This window comes from Notechis scutatus, chromosome 9 (genome assembly GCF_049901735.1).
Source record: "Notechis scutatus isolate UNSWTSFEM ecotype Mainland chromosome 9, rNotScu1.2, whole genome shotgun sequence".
Classification (NCBI taxonomy): Eukaryota; Metazoa; Chordata; class Lepidosauria; order Squamata; family Elapidae; genus Notechis; species Notechis scutatus.
The window spans coordinates 18,870,913-18,886,697 of record NC_142017.1 but is presented as its reverse complement, the minus strand read 5'-3'; the positions used below and the strand labels follow the sequence as shown (position 1 = coordinate 18,886,697).

General features: G+C 40.7%; 1 protein-coding gene across 2 annotated transcripts in view; it reads right to left on the bottom strand.

The window, feature by feature from the left end:
• PHAF1 (phagophore assembly factor 1) overlaps window positions 1–15,785 on the bottom strand; it is a 61,448-nt gene that overhangs the window by 32,887 nt on the left and 12,776 nt on the right. For both annotated transcript variants that reach the window (XM_087971690.1, XM_087971689.1), the window contains exon 3: window positions 5,301–5,383. In XM_087971690.1, coding sequence (XP_087827816.1) covers window positions 5,301–5,383 — 83 coding nt within the window. The remainder of the gene's footprint in view (window positions 1–5,300; window positions 5,384–15,785) is intronic.

Sequence of the window (15,785 nt, the reverse complement as noted above, 5' to 3'; positions counted from 1 at the left end):
CGCCACTTTGGGGAGATTGCAATGGTGGTAAGAGTGAGGGCCAGTTGTAAGTTATTTTCTTTCAGTGCCGTTGCAACAGTCGCTAAAGTGAACGTTTGTAAGTGGAGGACAACCTCTGCCTGCCTTCAATTTCTACAATTTCCAATCAGGATGGGCTCCCTTGGGTGAGCATTATGGGAGTTGGAGTCTTAACACCTCTAGAAGGCATCTGTTTGGGGAAGGATGTTGAATATGGAACAGTAAGTCAACCAACATCTGATGTTCACAGTTTAGATCAGGGGTCTCCAACCTTGGCAACTTGAAGGCTTCAACTCCCAGAATTCCAGTAGCCAAGCATCTGAGTATTGATCATATGACTATGGGGATGCTGAAACAGTCGGAAATGTGAAAAACAGCCATAGCCATGAGCCTCGGTGGCGCAGTGGTTAGAGTGCAGAACTGCCGGCTGCTTCTGCTGGCTGCCTGCAATTTGGCAGATTGAATCTCACTAGGTTCAAGGTAGACTCAGCCTTCTAAGGTGGGTAAAATGAGGACCCAGATTGTTGGGGGACAGGGGCTGACCCTGGAAACTGCTTAGAGAGGGCTATTAAAACACTGTGAAGTGTTATATAAGTCTAAGTGACACTTTTTGCCCTTCCCTTCCCTTTCCTTCCTTCTTCCCTCCTTCCCATCCATCCATCCATCCATCCATCCATGATACGCAGTGGTTAGAATGCAGTGTGGTAGGCTAACTCTACCCACTCCTAGGAGTTCGATTCTGACCAGCTCAAGGTTGACTCAGCCTTCCATCTTTCCCAGGTCAGTAAAATGAGAAGCCAGATTGTTGTGGGCAAGAGGCTGACTCTGTAAACCACTTAGAGAGAGCTGTTACAACACTGTGAAGCGGTATATAAGTCTAAGCACTATTGCTATTGCTATGTCACTCTTTTTCAGTCCTGCTGTAACTTTGAAAGGCCACTAAACTAATGGTTGTGAGTCAAGGACTACCTGTCTTCAAAGGATTAAGTCCAGACACATGGCTAGTCAGAAACAGTCAATCACTCATGACGGAGACTCCTACGATACATTAACTCCCATCTCTGAAATCACTTCCTACAACTCTTGGGCAAGCTGAAAGAGTGAGTAATAGGTTTTGTGTACCTTATAGTTCCCCATTCCACCTATTGCTTTGAAAAAACTTCTGCTCCTCACGAGGAGTTAAGAACCGCACAGCCAGTTGCAGGCAGATGTCTAAACTCATTTCCAGAAGCCAGCTGTTTTACACTGTTGTTTTTTGTTGTTGTTGTTAATGGCTTTTGACCTCCTCAACTGAGAAAAGCTAAGCTTAAAAGAATTAACAAGGGATATAAGTGCACGCAAGAACCCTGGGCTAAATTTCTTCAAGAGAATCCTTTCCCACCCTGAATGATTTGCTTGGATAGAGCCAATTGCATTTGCAAGCATCTGAGCGGTGCCTCTCAAAAGTTACCGCTTCTGCTACTCAGGAAATTTCAAATGTTAGAATGAATTTCCTGAGCAGTGCAAAGCAGTAACTTTTGGAAGGTGCTGTTCAGATGCTTGCAAGTACAACTGGTTCTATGCAAGCCTTAAGCGCCATTCTGTTTGTTTTATTTTATTTTATTTATAGTCTCTCAAACCTTGTAAAACAGAGCACGATCAAAACAAGAGTTACATTTTCCTTTCTCAAAAGCAAAGCAGAATAGTTTCTGTCCAAAAGAGCCGTGTTTTTCAACCTACTCAACTTTAAGATGTGTGGACTTCAATTCCCAAAATTCCTCTGTCCACGTACTGGCTGGGGAATTCTGGGAGTTGATGTCCACATATCTTAAAGTTGTCCCGGGAGACAAAAACATACCAATATAGGAATACACCAAGGAAAGCAAATATTGAAGCATTTGTTAGAACAGCTATAGAAACATCTAGTCAAACTATATAAACAACATATGCTATTATTTAATTGCATATTGCTATTATTTATAAAGGGTGTACTTTGCAAAATCCACCTGCCTAGTGCTTGATCTGCACACAATTCTCTCTAAGCAAGAATGCCTGTGATTAGATTAGATTAACAGAGTTGGAAGGGACCTTGTAGGTCATCTAGTCCAACCCCCCTTAGAAAATAGACTTAGATCAAGACCGGGCTGGGTATAGCACCAGGGCTGTGATGCTTTGGGGGAATAACCTTGGGGGGGGCATAGTAGGTAGAATCACAGGGCTGGAAGGGACTTGGAGGTCTTCTAGTCCAACCCACAGCTTAAGGCAGGAGATCTTATACCATCCCGGTCAAGTGGTTGTCCAGCCTATTTGTCAGAACTGTTACCCTTTGTTCCAGCCCTGCTTCGCTAGATGTTAGCATGCCGTAAACTATGGGAGGAGGGAACTGGGGGAATGGGGAAACCGAAACTAAGCTTAGTGCCTTCCTGAGACATCGACTCAACATCCCAAGGTCCCAGGCCTGGGAAATGGAATATAAGGGCTCAAGATCTAGCCTGCCTTTGCAGGGACAGTTACCAAAGCAACTTCTTTGAATATACCTGGAGAAATGGGAGATGGTGTGTGTGTGTGTGTATGTGTGTGTGTAATGAGAAAGGGAAAGTTAATAGAGAAGTTTTCACATGCAAAACCTCCGTTCTGGCTTTGATCTACTGTAACCACTTGGCTTTTCGTAAAAGTATTCTTTTCACTACAGATAAGAGTCCAGAGTCTTACTTTCCTAGAAGACCAAGTTGGGACAGGGCTGATATCAAACCAGGGCTGACACTATTTGTGAAACCCTCCAGTTGATGGAGCAGCCACAACATGTTCTCACTGTCTGGAAATTTCTCCTTAGCTCTGTGTTGGATCTCTCTTTAGAATTAAGCTTACTTCTTGTCCCGGCCCTCTGAATAATTTCAGGGTCTTAGTTATAGCATTTGTCCCAACATGAACATGGAGAAAGGGATAAGTGTTGTGGCTCACTGGAGGCCTGCGGAGCTGGCAGCAGAGTTGGACAGTGGGGAGGAACATGGGCCAGTCCCGGAGTCTCGGACAAGGGTCCTGCATCCGATACAGAGATGGGGCCAGGGCTATCTGGGAGTTGTGTGCTGAATCCAGAGCCTCCAGAATCTGACATCAGTGTGGCAGAGGAACAGAGGGATCCGGTTCCCAGTGTGCGTATGCACAGAGCTGCCAGAAGGCAAGAACAGTTAAGACAAAAGGGGCGACTCGGGACTAAGGCTTGGAGATGATTGGCCCTCCCATAAGACATAAAGGAGGAGCAAAGGGACATGAGCCTTTGCAGGAAGCAACCTTGTTCGTACTGGTTGGTTTAAACTCTGAAGCTCTGTGCTGACTTCGTTCTCCACTTGTGCAGCTAATTGGCAATTTAGTCATTGGCAGCATTTCAAGGGAAATAAAGGTGGGTGCCTATCAGCCTTATCCCGAAAGACTATGGCAGACTTCTTTTGGGCTATTCATAAACTGTTTGGGACTCACTGCGGGCTGTGAATGCATATAATTCACAGCTGTTGAAATTTAAAAAAAGGTTTTGGGGAACAGCGTGTGATTGTTACTGTCTCAAGAAGCCTTGGTCAGAACAATAATAATCGGAGGTGGAATAAAGAGCCGTAGTCTAAGCTATAGTCAAATAGGAGGCATTAGGCCTATGCTCTTATCTGGCCACAGACAAGGCAACAATCAGATTTAAAGGTAGCCAAGCAATGGAGAAAATATTTGCAGAATTCTCCCATGAAACAAACTGGATATGTGTGATAAACACCCTTACAGGTTTTTCAAATTAACGGTTATGGATAGACATTGTTGATTAAATAGTATCTCTGTGGTGGAATAAAGGAAAATAATATTGACGAAGAGAGAATAAACAGGGCAAAAGATATATATTAAAAGTTACAAAAGGTATTTCAACAACGGCATGTATCTGTGGATAAAACCAGCCAGATACTGAGCACTGACAAAAACTGGGACTATTTGTGGATAAGAATATAAGCTCTTTTCAGTTTCTTTCTTCCCAAGAAGCAAAATCCATGTCACAAGGAAATCAGTGATTCCTGGGTTTTTCTTTTTAAAATCCTCCCCGCCTTTCCTTACCAAAAATATAACAGAATGCAAAACAAAAGGACGCTTCAGTTCAGATGAATAGGAAGCATTGTGATGTTAGACTGCGAAGTGTGAATCTGAAAACAGGGCTTGCGATAACCAGAATGAGATTTTAATCATGTATGAACAGTTGTTTCTTTAAAGCGTCAATATGTCATAAATTCTGCTTTTAGTTCTTCTGCTTTTACAGGAGAATTAATTGGCTTTGATTAGGTTCAATCCCTAAATTTCTTATATTTAGGGATTGAACCTAATCAAAGCCACTATCTGTGAAAATCATCATAATCTCTTGAACAAGGGATTCTCTATTAAATGTCTTTTTTCCCCCCAAATCCAAAAAAAAATTATCCATCTTTTTGGTTAACAATCTGTTTTCAGAGATCTAACGGGGAAATTCAGGGATTGGATGCAACCGAATTACTGAATTGTTTTTGAGATGTGCAAAATTCTCTTATTTCCAAATGAAATCAATGATACCAATCAAAGAAACTGATTCAAAAACTTACATCATTATCATTACGTGAACAGTGTGCTACTGAGTATCATCATTTTAATACAAAAGAAATAATAATATAGGGGAAAAAAATACTAAATTAGTCCAGCTTACGTCGTCTAATGTTGTTATACATAACTGTATCAGCACTTAGTCCTTCATTTTTCAATTGTTGATATTTGCTACATTCTTCTAATAGTAATATATTTTATTTTGAGCGTACCGAGTAACCTCCTTTTTCACATTCTAATCTTAACCTTTGATATTCGCTTTATATATATTAAATAAAAGTATGTATAACAATGTTTCCCCGTTTCTAAATTTATTTAAATCAAAAATGAAAAAAAAAAATACAAAAAGAAAAGAAAAGAAATTGATTTAATTCAGCTTCCTGAATCCAATACATTTTCTGATCGTAAAAAGCTAAATATGTCCCTTGGAGTTGCCTGCCATGGTGTGTGGTCAAAAAAATACTCTTGATTAAAACTAATGATACATGCACTTATGCACACCTGACACATAGTGCAAGCTATCGTGTTGTTTAAAACCACATTCCTCGGGATGTGGCAACACCAAGAATGTTTAGACATTATATGGACCAACACACAAACACACACAATAATATCACGCAATACTGAGGCACCTTCCTCTTCCTTGTGGGGTGTGCAATAAACACCAAAAGCAAAAGCCAATAAGTTGAAGACAGACTTACTTGTTCACTGTAGAGAACCTGTATATTTTTTATGATACGGCAGTGTTTCTGAACAATTGCTACAGCCTGAGCCAACGGCATTCCTGGAGGGTGGAAAAAAAAATAAGGAAAAGAGTTAGAAAATTACCCCTATTTTAATTAGGCTGATGCAAAGGTGTTGGCTCAGCAGGGTACCTGTGGAGCAATATTTGTTCCTTTGGGGAAGAACCAGTTGACCCATAAAAACATTTCAAGACAGTGAGTAAACTCAGCTCCATGTCAAATCAGGAAAACCCGTGTTTTCAAAACGGCAACGAGCCATAAAATTAGGAACATTTCTCTTAAGTCAGATAAAACCAGCAAACTGAAATTGTCTGACTTAAAACAAAGAAAAGAAAAGATTACATCTTCAGCCATCTCTAGGAACTGCAATGTAAACATTCCTTCCATTGATGAAGTATTAAAGTTAAGAACACCGTGTATGTTGTGCTTTTCCCTTTGGTGGCACCCTTAATTTTGGTCTGCTAAGAGGATTTGTGAGACTCTAGAGCAGTGGTGGCTAACTTTTTTTGGCTCCTATGCCAGAAGTTGCACGTGCGCTCATGTGCCAGCACCCATAAGGCAATGTGCACCCCCCGCCTCCTGCGCATGCCACCCCCTTACCTGCACTGCACCTGCCAGCTGATTTTCAGCACGTTTGAGGCCTTTTTCGGCTTCTCAGAAGTTTGAGGGAAGCCTCTGTAGCCTTTGGAGGCTGAAAAATGGGCCTGTTTTGTCACTTCCGGTATTTCTCGAAGTACAGGAAGTGACGAAACAGTCCAATTTTTCCGGTCTCCAAAGGCTGCAAAGGCTTCTCTCTGAGAGGCCAAAAAAGGCCTCAAACGGGCTGAAAATCAGCTGGCAGGTGCGCACATGCACAGTACATTTGTCTGGGGCTTGCGTGCCCGCACAAATGGCTCTGCGTGCCACCTGTGGCACATGTGCCATAGGTTCGCCATCACGGCTCTAGAGGCTGGAAAAGTTTTCGAGCCAGTGGACGTACTTGGAAATTGTGTACAGGCAGCCCTCGACTTACATCCATTGGTTTAATGATGGTTTGAAGTTACAACGGCATCGAAAAAAGTGACTTTTGACCATTTTTCACACTTAATGGCCGTTGCAACAGCCCCACGGTCGCGTGATCAAAATCCAGCCACTTGGCAACTGACCCATATTTATGACGGTTGCAGTGTCTAGGGGTCGGTCACGTGATCACCTTTTGATAAGCAAAGTCAATTGGGAAGCTTGATTCACTTAATCACGTTACTAACTTACCAATTGCAGTGGTTCACTTAATCACTGAGGTAAGAAAGGTCATAAAATGGGGCAACAACTCACTCAACAACTGCCTTGCTTAGCAATGGAAATTTTGGGCTCATTTGTGGTCAAAAGTCGAGGCCTACCTGTATTAGACCCCCTCAGAAAACGGCTACTCCCGCGGGAGCCATTTTGTGAAAGCTCCCACACTAAACTCTCCAAACCTGTGAGCCAGAGAAGTTTTCTGTGCCTGCTTTAAAGCATTTGAAGTCAAAGCTGTATTTTGCCTAAATGTGCATTTATTAAACCGATTGACAGAATAGGGCATCTTTATCATAACACAAGGCCTTCTAGGAACAGTTCAACACACATTTAAATCTGGCAAATTATGCTGTGGTTTTGCATCTGCTATATTCCATGAAAGTTTTAATTGCTCAACAGGGTTATCTTTATAATTCCAACTCTACAACTACTAGATTATCTATATGGTGCTAGACAAATTTGTTTTCACCAGCAACTTGCAGGCCAGGCTGGGGAAATTCTGGGAGTTGGAAGTCCACACATCTTAAAGTTGCCAAGGTCCCAAAAGTGCTTTTTCAAAAGGCAACTAGACTTTTTGGGGGTTTTCCTTGAAGACGTTTTGCTTCTCATCCAAGAAGCTTCTTCAGTGGTGGATGAGAAGTGAAACGTCTTCAAGGACAACAAAGAAAGTCCAGTTGCCTTTTGAAAAAAGCACTTTTGGGACAACCATGACCTGGGTCTCCAGAGACATTTTGCCAAGGTTTATTTGTTTTAAATAAATAACGAATAAGCAAGTAAAAAAAAATCTGCTTTCTCTGTTGCTTTTGGACTGCTATCTGGATTTAGGACTCTGCAAAAGTTTTGCTTTTTCAACCTGTTGTGCTTAGCAGCTGACAAGCTTCAGATTCAGGCACACCATCCTTCTGATCAGAGCTGGTGTGTTCACAACTTGAGGAAATCCTTGTTATGCTTGGATAACCCCACCACTCTCCACCCAGGCCCCACCTGAAAGTTAAACTCAGACTTACAGCTCTGTTCAGTTTTGAACAAATTTATGCCCAAACTATTCCATCCAGCTGAAAGCTATTTTTACCCATTTAATTCTTTATTAAAACTGTCCCTAACCAGCATCTTTAAATACACCAGTGCTAGTCTTTTTCTTCTTTCTTAATATGTTAGCAATTGCTTAAGCGACTGGTTCAACCCACATGTAAGCCATGAATCACCAATCCCATGTCCGGACACACTAAGCCAAAAATCCTGGTTATAAACTCAGACGGCTGGGCTCATAGAACACCAGAAGCCAAAATCTGTGCCTTACAAAACCACAAGGCCTGGGGTTCATACACAATGCCAAGCTGTGAATCGTGGCTTGTGAATTGAAGTGCTTGCTACTGCATATACTTGCTACTGCATGTAAACCTGTAAAGGTACATAGTGCTTCTTCTTGAGTGCAACAGGTAAACCCAGACATGCTGTGGAATAAAATGCCCTCCCTCCAGCCTCCCTCCCACCCAAGGGAAAAAATAAACAGGAAATAAGAATATCAACAGGACACTTAACTGAAAAGAGGTAGACAACCAGAAGGGTAGTTTAACTCCACTGGTACTAGTAGCCTTTGGGCACATTATGAACTAAGAGGCTCAAAAAGTCATATATCATTGTAATGTTGCATGAACATGTCTGTTTACAGCTTACCGCTGAAAAGAGTGCCATATATCTAATGATTCAGCCTTCTCTAAGGCTGGCCAAATGCAACTATGGTTGTGTCTAGTCTAGGACAATGTTTTTCAACCTTAGCAACTTTAAGATATGTGGACTTCAACTCCCAGAATTTTCCCAGCCAGCCAGCCGACTCCCAATTTTAGGGAGCTGAAGTCCACATATCTAAAAATTGCTAAGGGTGAGAAATATCACATTGAGGTCTTTAAGTTTAATGAAAAGAAGGACCAGGGGCTGACATGATAGCAGGGTTCCAATATTTGAGGAGCTGCCACAAAGAAGAGGGGGTCAAGCTATTCTCCAAAGCACCTGAAGGCAGGACAAGAACCGATGGATGGAAACCAATCAAGGAGAGAACCAACTTAAAACTAAGGAGAATTTCCTTGACAGAATAATTAATCATTGGAATGGCTTCCCTCCAGAAGTTGCGAATGCTCCAACACTGGAGATTTTTAAGAAGAGATTGGACAACAATTTTTCTGAAATAGTACAGGGTTTCCTGCTTGAGCAGGGAGTTGGACTACAAAACCTCCAAGGTCCCTTGAAGATATTCTGTTAATCTGTTAGTATTGCAGGATGGGGAATTCTGGGAGTTGAAGTCCACATTTCTTAAAGTTGCTAAGATTAAGAAGCATCAGTCTATCATGAAGTCTATCCCGGGATCCTCAATTAGCACAAACTCTGCAAAAGTAACACGTCATCATCAATAGGTAGGGAGCAAGGCCATATTCTGATTTTACAGAAGCAGTGGAAAATTTTAGCATCCCCCAGAAGGCTGAATGTTTTATAGCTCTGGCTTCCAAGACTGCCCTACGGAACTGTTTATCACCCAAAGAAAAACAAATGCAGGCCGCAGAACTGATTATAGGCTGTGAATTTATTGCCGGGTTTACTGGGTTACTGATGAAATATAAATGAAGGAGAGCAAAAAAAAAAAAAAAGAAAAGGTGCAGGAATCAAGAATTTCTTTAGAAATGCCACACTGAATAAAAGCACAGGGAAAAATCTGTTTCCTTTGGTAATTTTATTGTGTAATTAGCTATGAGTCCATATTTAAAAAAAAACAGAATACATAACACAGAACATTACTAAGACCCTATGAAATGGAATAAAAGAAACAGATTACATAGAAAGCGTAAAGAATGCAAATCCTATTTTCGTATCACCCTTATCATTTTTATTTATATTTACTATGCTGCCCTTCTCCCTATGAAGTGGCTTATGAGTTATAAATCAAGTGGAGAAATAATTAAAACATTAAAACTACACAGATTACAATTTACTCCAATCACACCTACATACGCAAATCTCAACTGTACCTGAAACTTACAGTAAAGAGAATATATCCTTAATTATTCATGTATTAACTGCAGCCAGAATTGTATTTGCTCAAAACTGGAAAAGTGAAGAGATTCCTACTGATGAAAATGTGATTAGGAAAATATTAGAATGTGCAGAAGTGAGCAGATTAACACTTGCAATTAAAGACAAGGAGCAAACTGAATATTATAAGATATGGGAACTATTTTATCGATAGAGAAAAAACATGAAAGCTAGAAATATCGAATAGATTAGTAAAATAAGGAAAATATCTTAATAGAATTAAACATGGTAAGAAGAGGATTGTTATAATGATATATATGCTAATAATAAGTGAAGATCTAAGCATGTTATTGTTATAGTATAAGAGATATTATGTACATTAATAACAAGATAACAATGGAGAACTAATATCAATGTAATGAATACAGTAGTAATTTTGATTATTGCCACACAAGATGTCTATACTCAGACGATGTATTGTTAAATGGAAGATGAATTGTTTGGATTTATAAAAAAATAAGAAACTTTTATTTAAAAAAACTGAACTCTTTTATTGAAATAAATGCTGTGTTAGGTGCAATTTTCTATTTTTGATCGCACATGAAATACGTTGTTTTAATATAAGGCTCCTAATAGGTCATTCATCTAATAAGCTTTCCACACAGAATACAGAGTTGGAAGGGACTTTGGAGGTCTTCTAGTCCAGCCCTCTGCTTAGGCAGGAAACCCTACACCACTTCAGACAAATGGTTATCCAATCTCTTCTTAAAAACATCCAACGTTGGAGAATTCACAATTTCTGGAGGAAAGTTGTTCCACTGATTAATTGTAACCCTGTCAGGAAATGTCTCCTTAGTTCTAAGCTGCTTCTCTCCTTGATTAGTTTCCACCCATTGCTTTTTGTCTTGCCTTCATCTCTCTCTTTCTTAATCAATTGACTTGTTCGATGCGGAAAATCGATCTGTTTCCTCCCATCTTAGGCAAACCATTTTGAGTAAATTGTACCAGCTCAGACCTCAGATCTTATCAAGCACAAAGCAAGGACCATGCGGAGTTTTCAGGGAAAGAAATTGCTTTTCCAAACCCACCATATTCAAATCATTTTTCCAAGGAGGAAAAACAAGGATAGAAAAGAAATGCCTGTCTGTAGAGATTCTCAGTCATCCAGGTCATGGTTTTTCAAAAGGCAACTGGACTTCATTTTTGCTTGAAGACGTTTCACTTGTCATCCAAGAAGCTTCTTCAGTTCTGACTGAATGGTGAGGAATGGAAGAACTGAGGAAGCCTCTTGGATGAGAAATGTCTTCAAGCAAAAACAGAGAAAGTCCAGTTGCCCTTTGGAAAAAACACCTTTGGGACAGAATGAAGAGAGAAAAATAAGCCCCTGAAACCCTTTTATGGAAATTTATTTATTGGTTAAATTTATTTTCTTCCCATCTTACTGATGGGCTACTGTGAGCAGATTGTAAAATCACAGAAATGAAAAGCAGGCGAAAGGTAACAGTATTAATGAAACAATAAAGATAAAACACTCTAATAAGCAATGAAGGTATGGGATTAAAAATAGGCCAGATGAAGCAAATTGTGCAGGGGGTAAGTGGGGTCTTACGACAACATTTCTTAATAAAATCATTCATCTTACAAAGAGAGAGTTCCAGTAAATTATAATTTAAAACCACAAAGTTAAGAGAGACTATGAAATTCAAAATGGTTTTCCTTGTTTGGGGAAACAAGCGGACTACAATTCAACAAACAAACGTGAGAAAGTTATGATGTTTATGTAGTTACTTACCAAGCACATCTAAATTATATTCAAGTAACCAGACCAAGGCTTGTCACAACTTTTGAGCACCCCTAATGTTTGGAAATTCAAAGCTGAAAAAATATGACACGCCCTAACAACAGCATCCTCAACTTACGACCACAACTGAAACCAGAATTTCCGTTGCTAAGTGAGGCAAGGGAGTCCTAGCTGAATGTCTACGAATGTCCTCTTGGATGAGAAGCGAAATGTCTTCAAAGGAAAACCAGAAAGTCCAGTTGCCTCTGGCACCTTTGAGTCCTGACTGATTTAATGATCGCTTGTGCCACAACTGTTAAATGAATCACGACAGTTGTTAAGTGAGTCATGTAGTCATTAAGCAAATTGGCCTTCACCCGCTGACTTTATTCATGGGAAGCTGCCTGGGAAGATTACCAAAAGGTGATCTCACGACCCTGGGAAAGTGCAACCATCCATACACACATCCCAGATGCCAAGCGCCTGAGTTTATACGAGATGTGTGGACTTCAGCTCCCAGAATTCTCCAACATGGCTGGCTGGAGAATTCTGGTAATTGAAGTCCAAACCAGTGGTGGGATTCAAAATATTTACTGCGTGGCTTGGTGGGCGTGGCAGGGATACTGCAAAATCCCCATTCCCTCCCCACCTCACTAACCTGCTTTCCAGCTCCATTCTCCTGTGCAGGGCAACCAAAGGAGACCCAGCCAATCAGCTGGGACTCGATGGGAGGCAGGGAAGAGATGGGGGCGGAGCCGGTCAGAGGCAGTATTTGCCAATTCTCCAAACTACTCAAAATTTCCACTACCGGTTTCTCCAGAACTGGTCAGAACCTGCTGAACACCACCTCTGGTCCAAACATCTTAAAGTTGCCAATGTTAAGAAACACTGAATTAAGAGTTTTAACCTTATTACTTTACAAAGTTGTATTAGCATATATAATCATTTCAAAACAAAACAAAGCTATATATAAGTACTACTACTGCTATATAGGTGGAGTAAACTTATGAATGAAAGAACTTTCACATTTACAACACCATAAAAAAACTCCCAAACATCCAGCTTTAAAAAAAAAAAAAACTTTGGGGGATCTAGTAAACACAAATGAGTATTTTTTTTTAATCAGTTAATTTCATTTTTTAGTCATAAGTAGTGTATGTTGTGTTTTAACACCTGGGCCCATTGATTCTCCAGAATTTGATATACTGGCTCTTAATTCCACAATTCACTAATATTAATCTTTATTTTACTTTTAATTCCTTATAAAGTAAGACAGTTGTTTAGTGCTTATGCACTGCATCTTTTAAGGATCTCAAAACAGCAGGTACCTTGGAGGCTGCTAAAGCACCTATACTGCACTATATAGTTAATACATATTCTAGCTGTATATATTGTCAAATTAATGTTGTATAGAAATCAAATTCAAAATGCATCTTTCAATGTCTTTAAAAGAACCATTAACGGAACAACTGATTTAAAGTATTGATTCCTTTTTGGCCCAAGTGTTCCAGGAAAACATCTTCCCCACTATTTTCAAATTTGTATTATCCTAATTTATGTGATTTGCAATCAAATTACAACTGCTTCTTTGTCAATGACCAAATATGTCTGACAATTTCAAAGCTAGGACCTTTCAATATGTTTTGAGCCAGGATTTCTCTCCAGAAGGGAACATTCATCAAAGTATTTGTTCTAAAAGAATATTGATTTTAAAATATAGCCCCAAGGATATTATTGAAAATCTGGTAAATTAAAGTCAACTTCATTAATGAAGTGGCTTTAGTTTGGCCATATTTAAGGGTTTAGTTTACCCTAATAAATGTTCTTGTTAACTTAATGTTTTTAAAGTATCTTCTTTGCAGGTTATGCTCAAAAACATGAATCATTGGAGAATTGGAGAACAATTTCTGTTAAGAAGTGTTTGCACAGTGGATTTGTGGGAAACAAACAAGACACTTCAAGTCAAGTGTTGGCCAACGCCTCTTAAACAAAACTTGTGTGCAACCCTCAATAGCCAAACCCGGTTCAAAGGTTAAGAAAACTATTTTTCCAAAGTTGACTAAATCACTCAGTCAGTTGCAACTTCCTGGTGTTTTGCCCCCATTTCTCAATGAAGAGTTTCGTTGTGGTGTTTGCAAGGTGCGACGGTTGCAATGACACACAGCAACCTGGTTGCATTAACAGAGGGATACAACCAAGATCAAGGGAGGTACTAATACCACTCTATAAAGCCTTAGTAAGATCACACCTAGAATACTGCATCCAGTTTTGGTCACCACACTACAAAAAAGATGTTGAGACTCTAGAAAGAGAAGAGCAACCAGGATGATTAGGGGACTGGAGACTAAAACATATGATGAACGGTTGCAGGAACTGGGCCTGGCTAGTCTAGTGAAGAGAAGGACCAGAGGAGACAGGAGAGCAGTCTTCCAATATTTGAGGGGCTGCCCCAGAGAGGAGGAAGGGGTCAAGCTATTCTCCAAAGCCCCCGAAGGTCAGACAAGGAATAATGGGTAGAAACTGAACAAGGAGAGATTCAACCTGGAAATAAGGAGGAATTTTCTGACAGGGAGAACAATCAGCCGATAGAATAGAAGTTGCCTTCAGAAGTTGTGGGAGCTTCATCCATGGAGGCTTTCAAGAAGAGACTGGACTGCCATCTGTCAGAAATGGTGTAGGGTCCCTTCCAATCCGTTAAATCTGTTAAATTGGTTGGCTCAGCTTTGCTTTAAGTCATGGTATGCTAGAATATAGTTTGTCAACTGGTCCACAAGCTGCCCCAAATATATAAAGCATATCAGGAAGTCCTTGACATAACAACTATTTGTTTAATTGGAAGCACTGAAAAAGTGACTTATGACCAGTTTTTCACCTTTATGACTGTTGCAGTATCCCCAATGTCACATGATCAAACTTCGGGTGCTTGGCAACCGACATCTATATGTAGTCCTCGCCTTACAACAGTTCACTTAGTGACTGAACAGAAAAAAGGGACTTATGACCATTTTTCACATTTATGACCGTTGCAGCATGAGTGGTGCGGTGGCCTAGAGGTGGAGTTCTCACCTCACAATCAGGAGGCTGTGAGTTTGATCCTAGGTAAAGGCAGATATTTCTCTCTCTGTGCACAGAGAACGTATCTGCTGCACAAAACTCCGTATCGGGAACAGGAAGGGCATCCGGCCAGTAAACACTCAGCTCCATCCAGTTACCCAGACTTCGCCCCGCAAGGGATTATGGGGCCCTTAAAAGAAGATGATGGCCCCTATGGCAGCATCCCCATGGCAACTGGCTCATATTTATGACGGTTGCAATGTCCCGGGATCGTGTGATCCTCTTTTGTGATCTTCTGACAAGCAAACTAAACAGGGAAGCCAGATTCACTTAACAGCTGTGTTACTAAGCTAACAACTGCAGCAATTCACTTAACAACTGTGGCAAGAAAGGGCGTAAAATGGGGCAAAACTCACTTAACAAATGTCTCACTTAGCAACATCAATTCTGGGCTCAATTGCCGTCGTAAGTCAAAGACTCCCTGTATGAGGACCGGTGATGAATCACTTTTTTTCAGTGCCATCGTAATTTCAAACGGTCACTACATAAACGGTTGTAAATTGAGCACCATCTGTAGTTTGCAGTAAAGAAACTTTTCATTTGATCCTTTTTTAAAAAAAAATTAAAAATATCAGATGGGGCATAAAACCGAGCAAATGTGAAGGAAGCACAGGTAAGATTCAGACTCTTTGCTTTTCAAGAAGTAAAACCAGGAAAGGTTACTCTCTCTGCATGCCACTCAAAACCCACGGGGCATTTTCTATTATTTTGCACTCTCTGGAAGAACATCTGGGCCTATTACATAAACCCATTGACGGTTAATTTTCCAGGACAACTCCCTTCGTTCCTCTGCGCCAAGTACTGAATTTCTCTGCAGCATAATGCCAGCAGAATTTATACCAGGGTCGATGGGCCGCTAGAATGAATGTTTTCCTGATCTTATGGGCTTTAGTAACTATATTAAAAGGTTCCCCTCGCACATACTACGTGTTAGTCGTCTCCGGCTCTAGGGGGCGCTGCTCATCTCCGTTACAAAGCCGAAGAGCCAGCGCTGTCCGAAGACGTCTCCGTGGCCATGTGGCCGGCATGACTAAACACCGAAGGCACAGCAGGGAACGCTGTTCCCTTTCCACCAAAGGGGTCCCTATTTTTCTACTTGCATTTTTTTTTCTTACATGCTTTCGAACTGCTAGGTTGGCAGAAGCCAAGATAAGGAACGGGAGCTCACTCCGTTATGCAGTGCCAGGGGTTAGAACCGCCGAACTGCCAACCTTTCTGATCGACAAGCTCAGCATCTTAGCCGCTGAGCC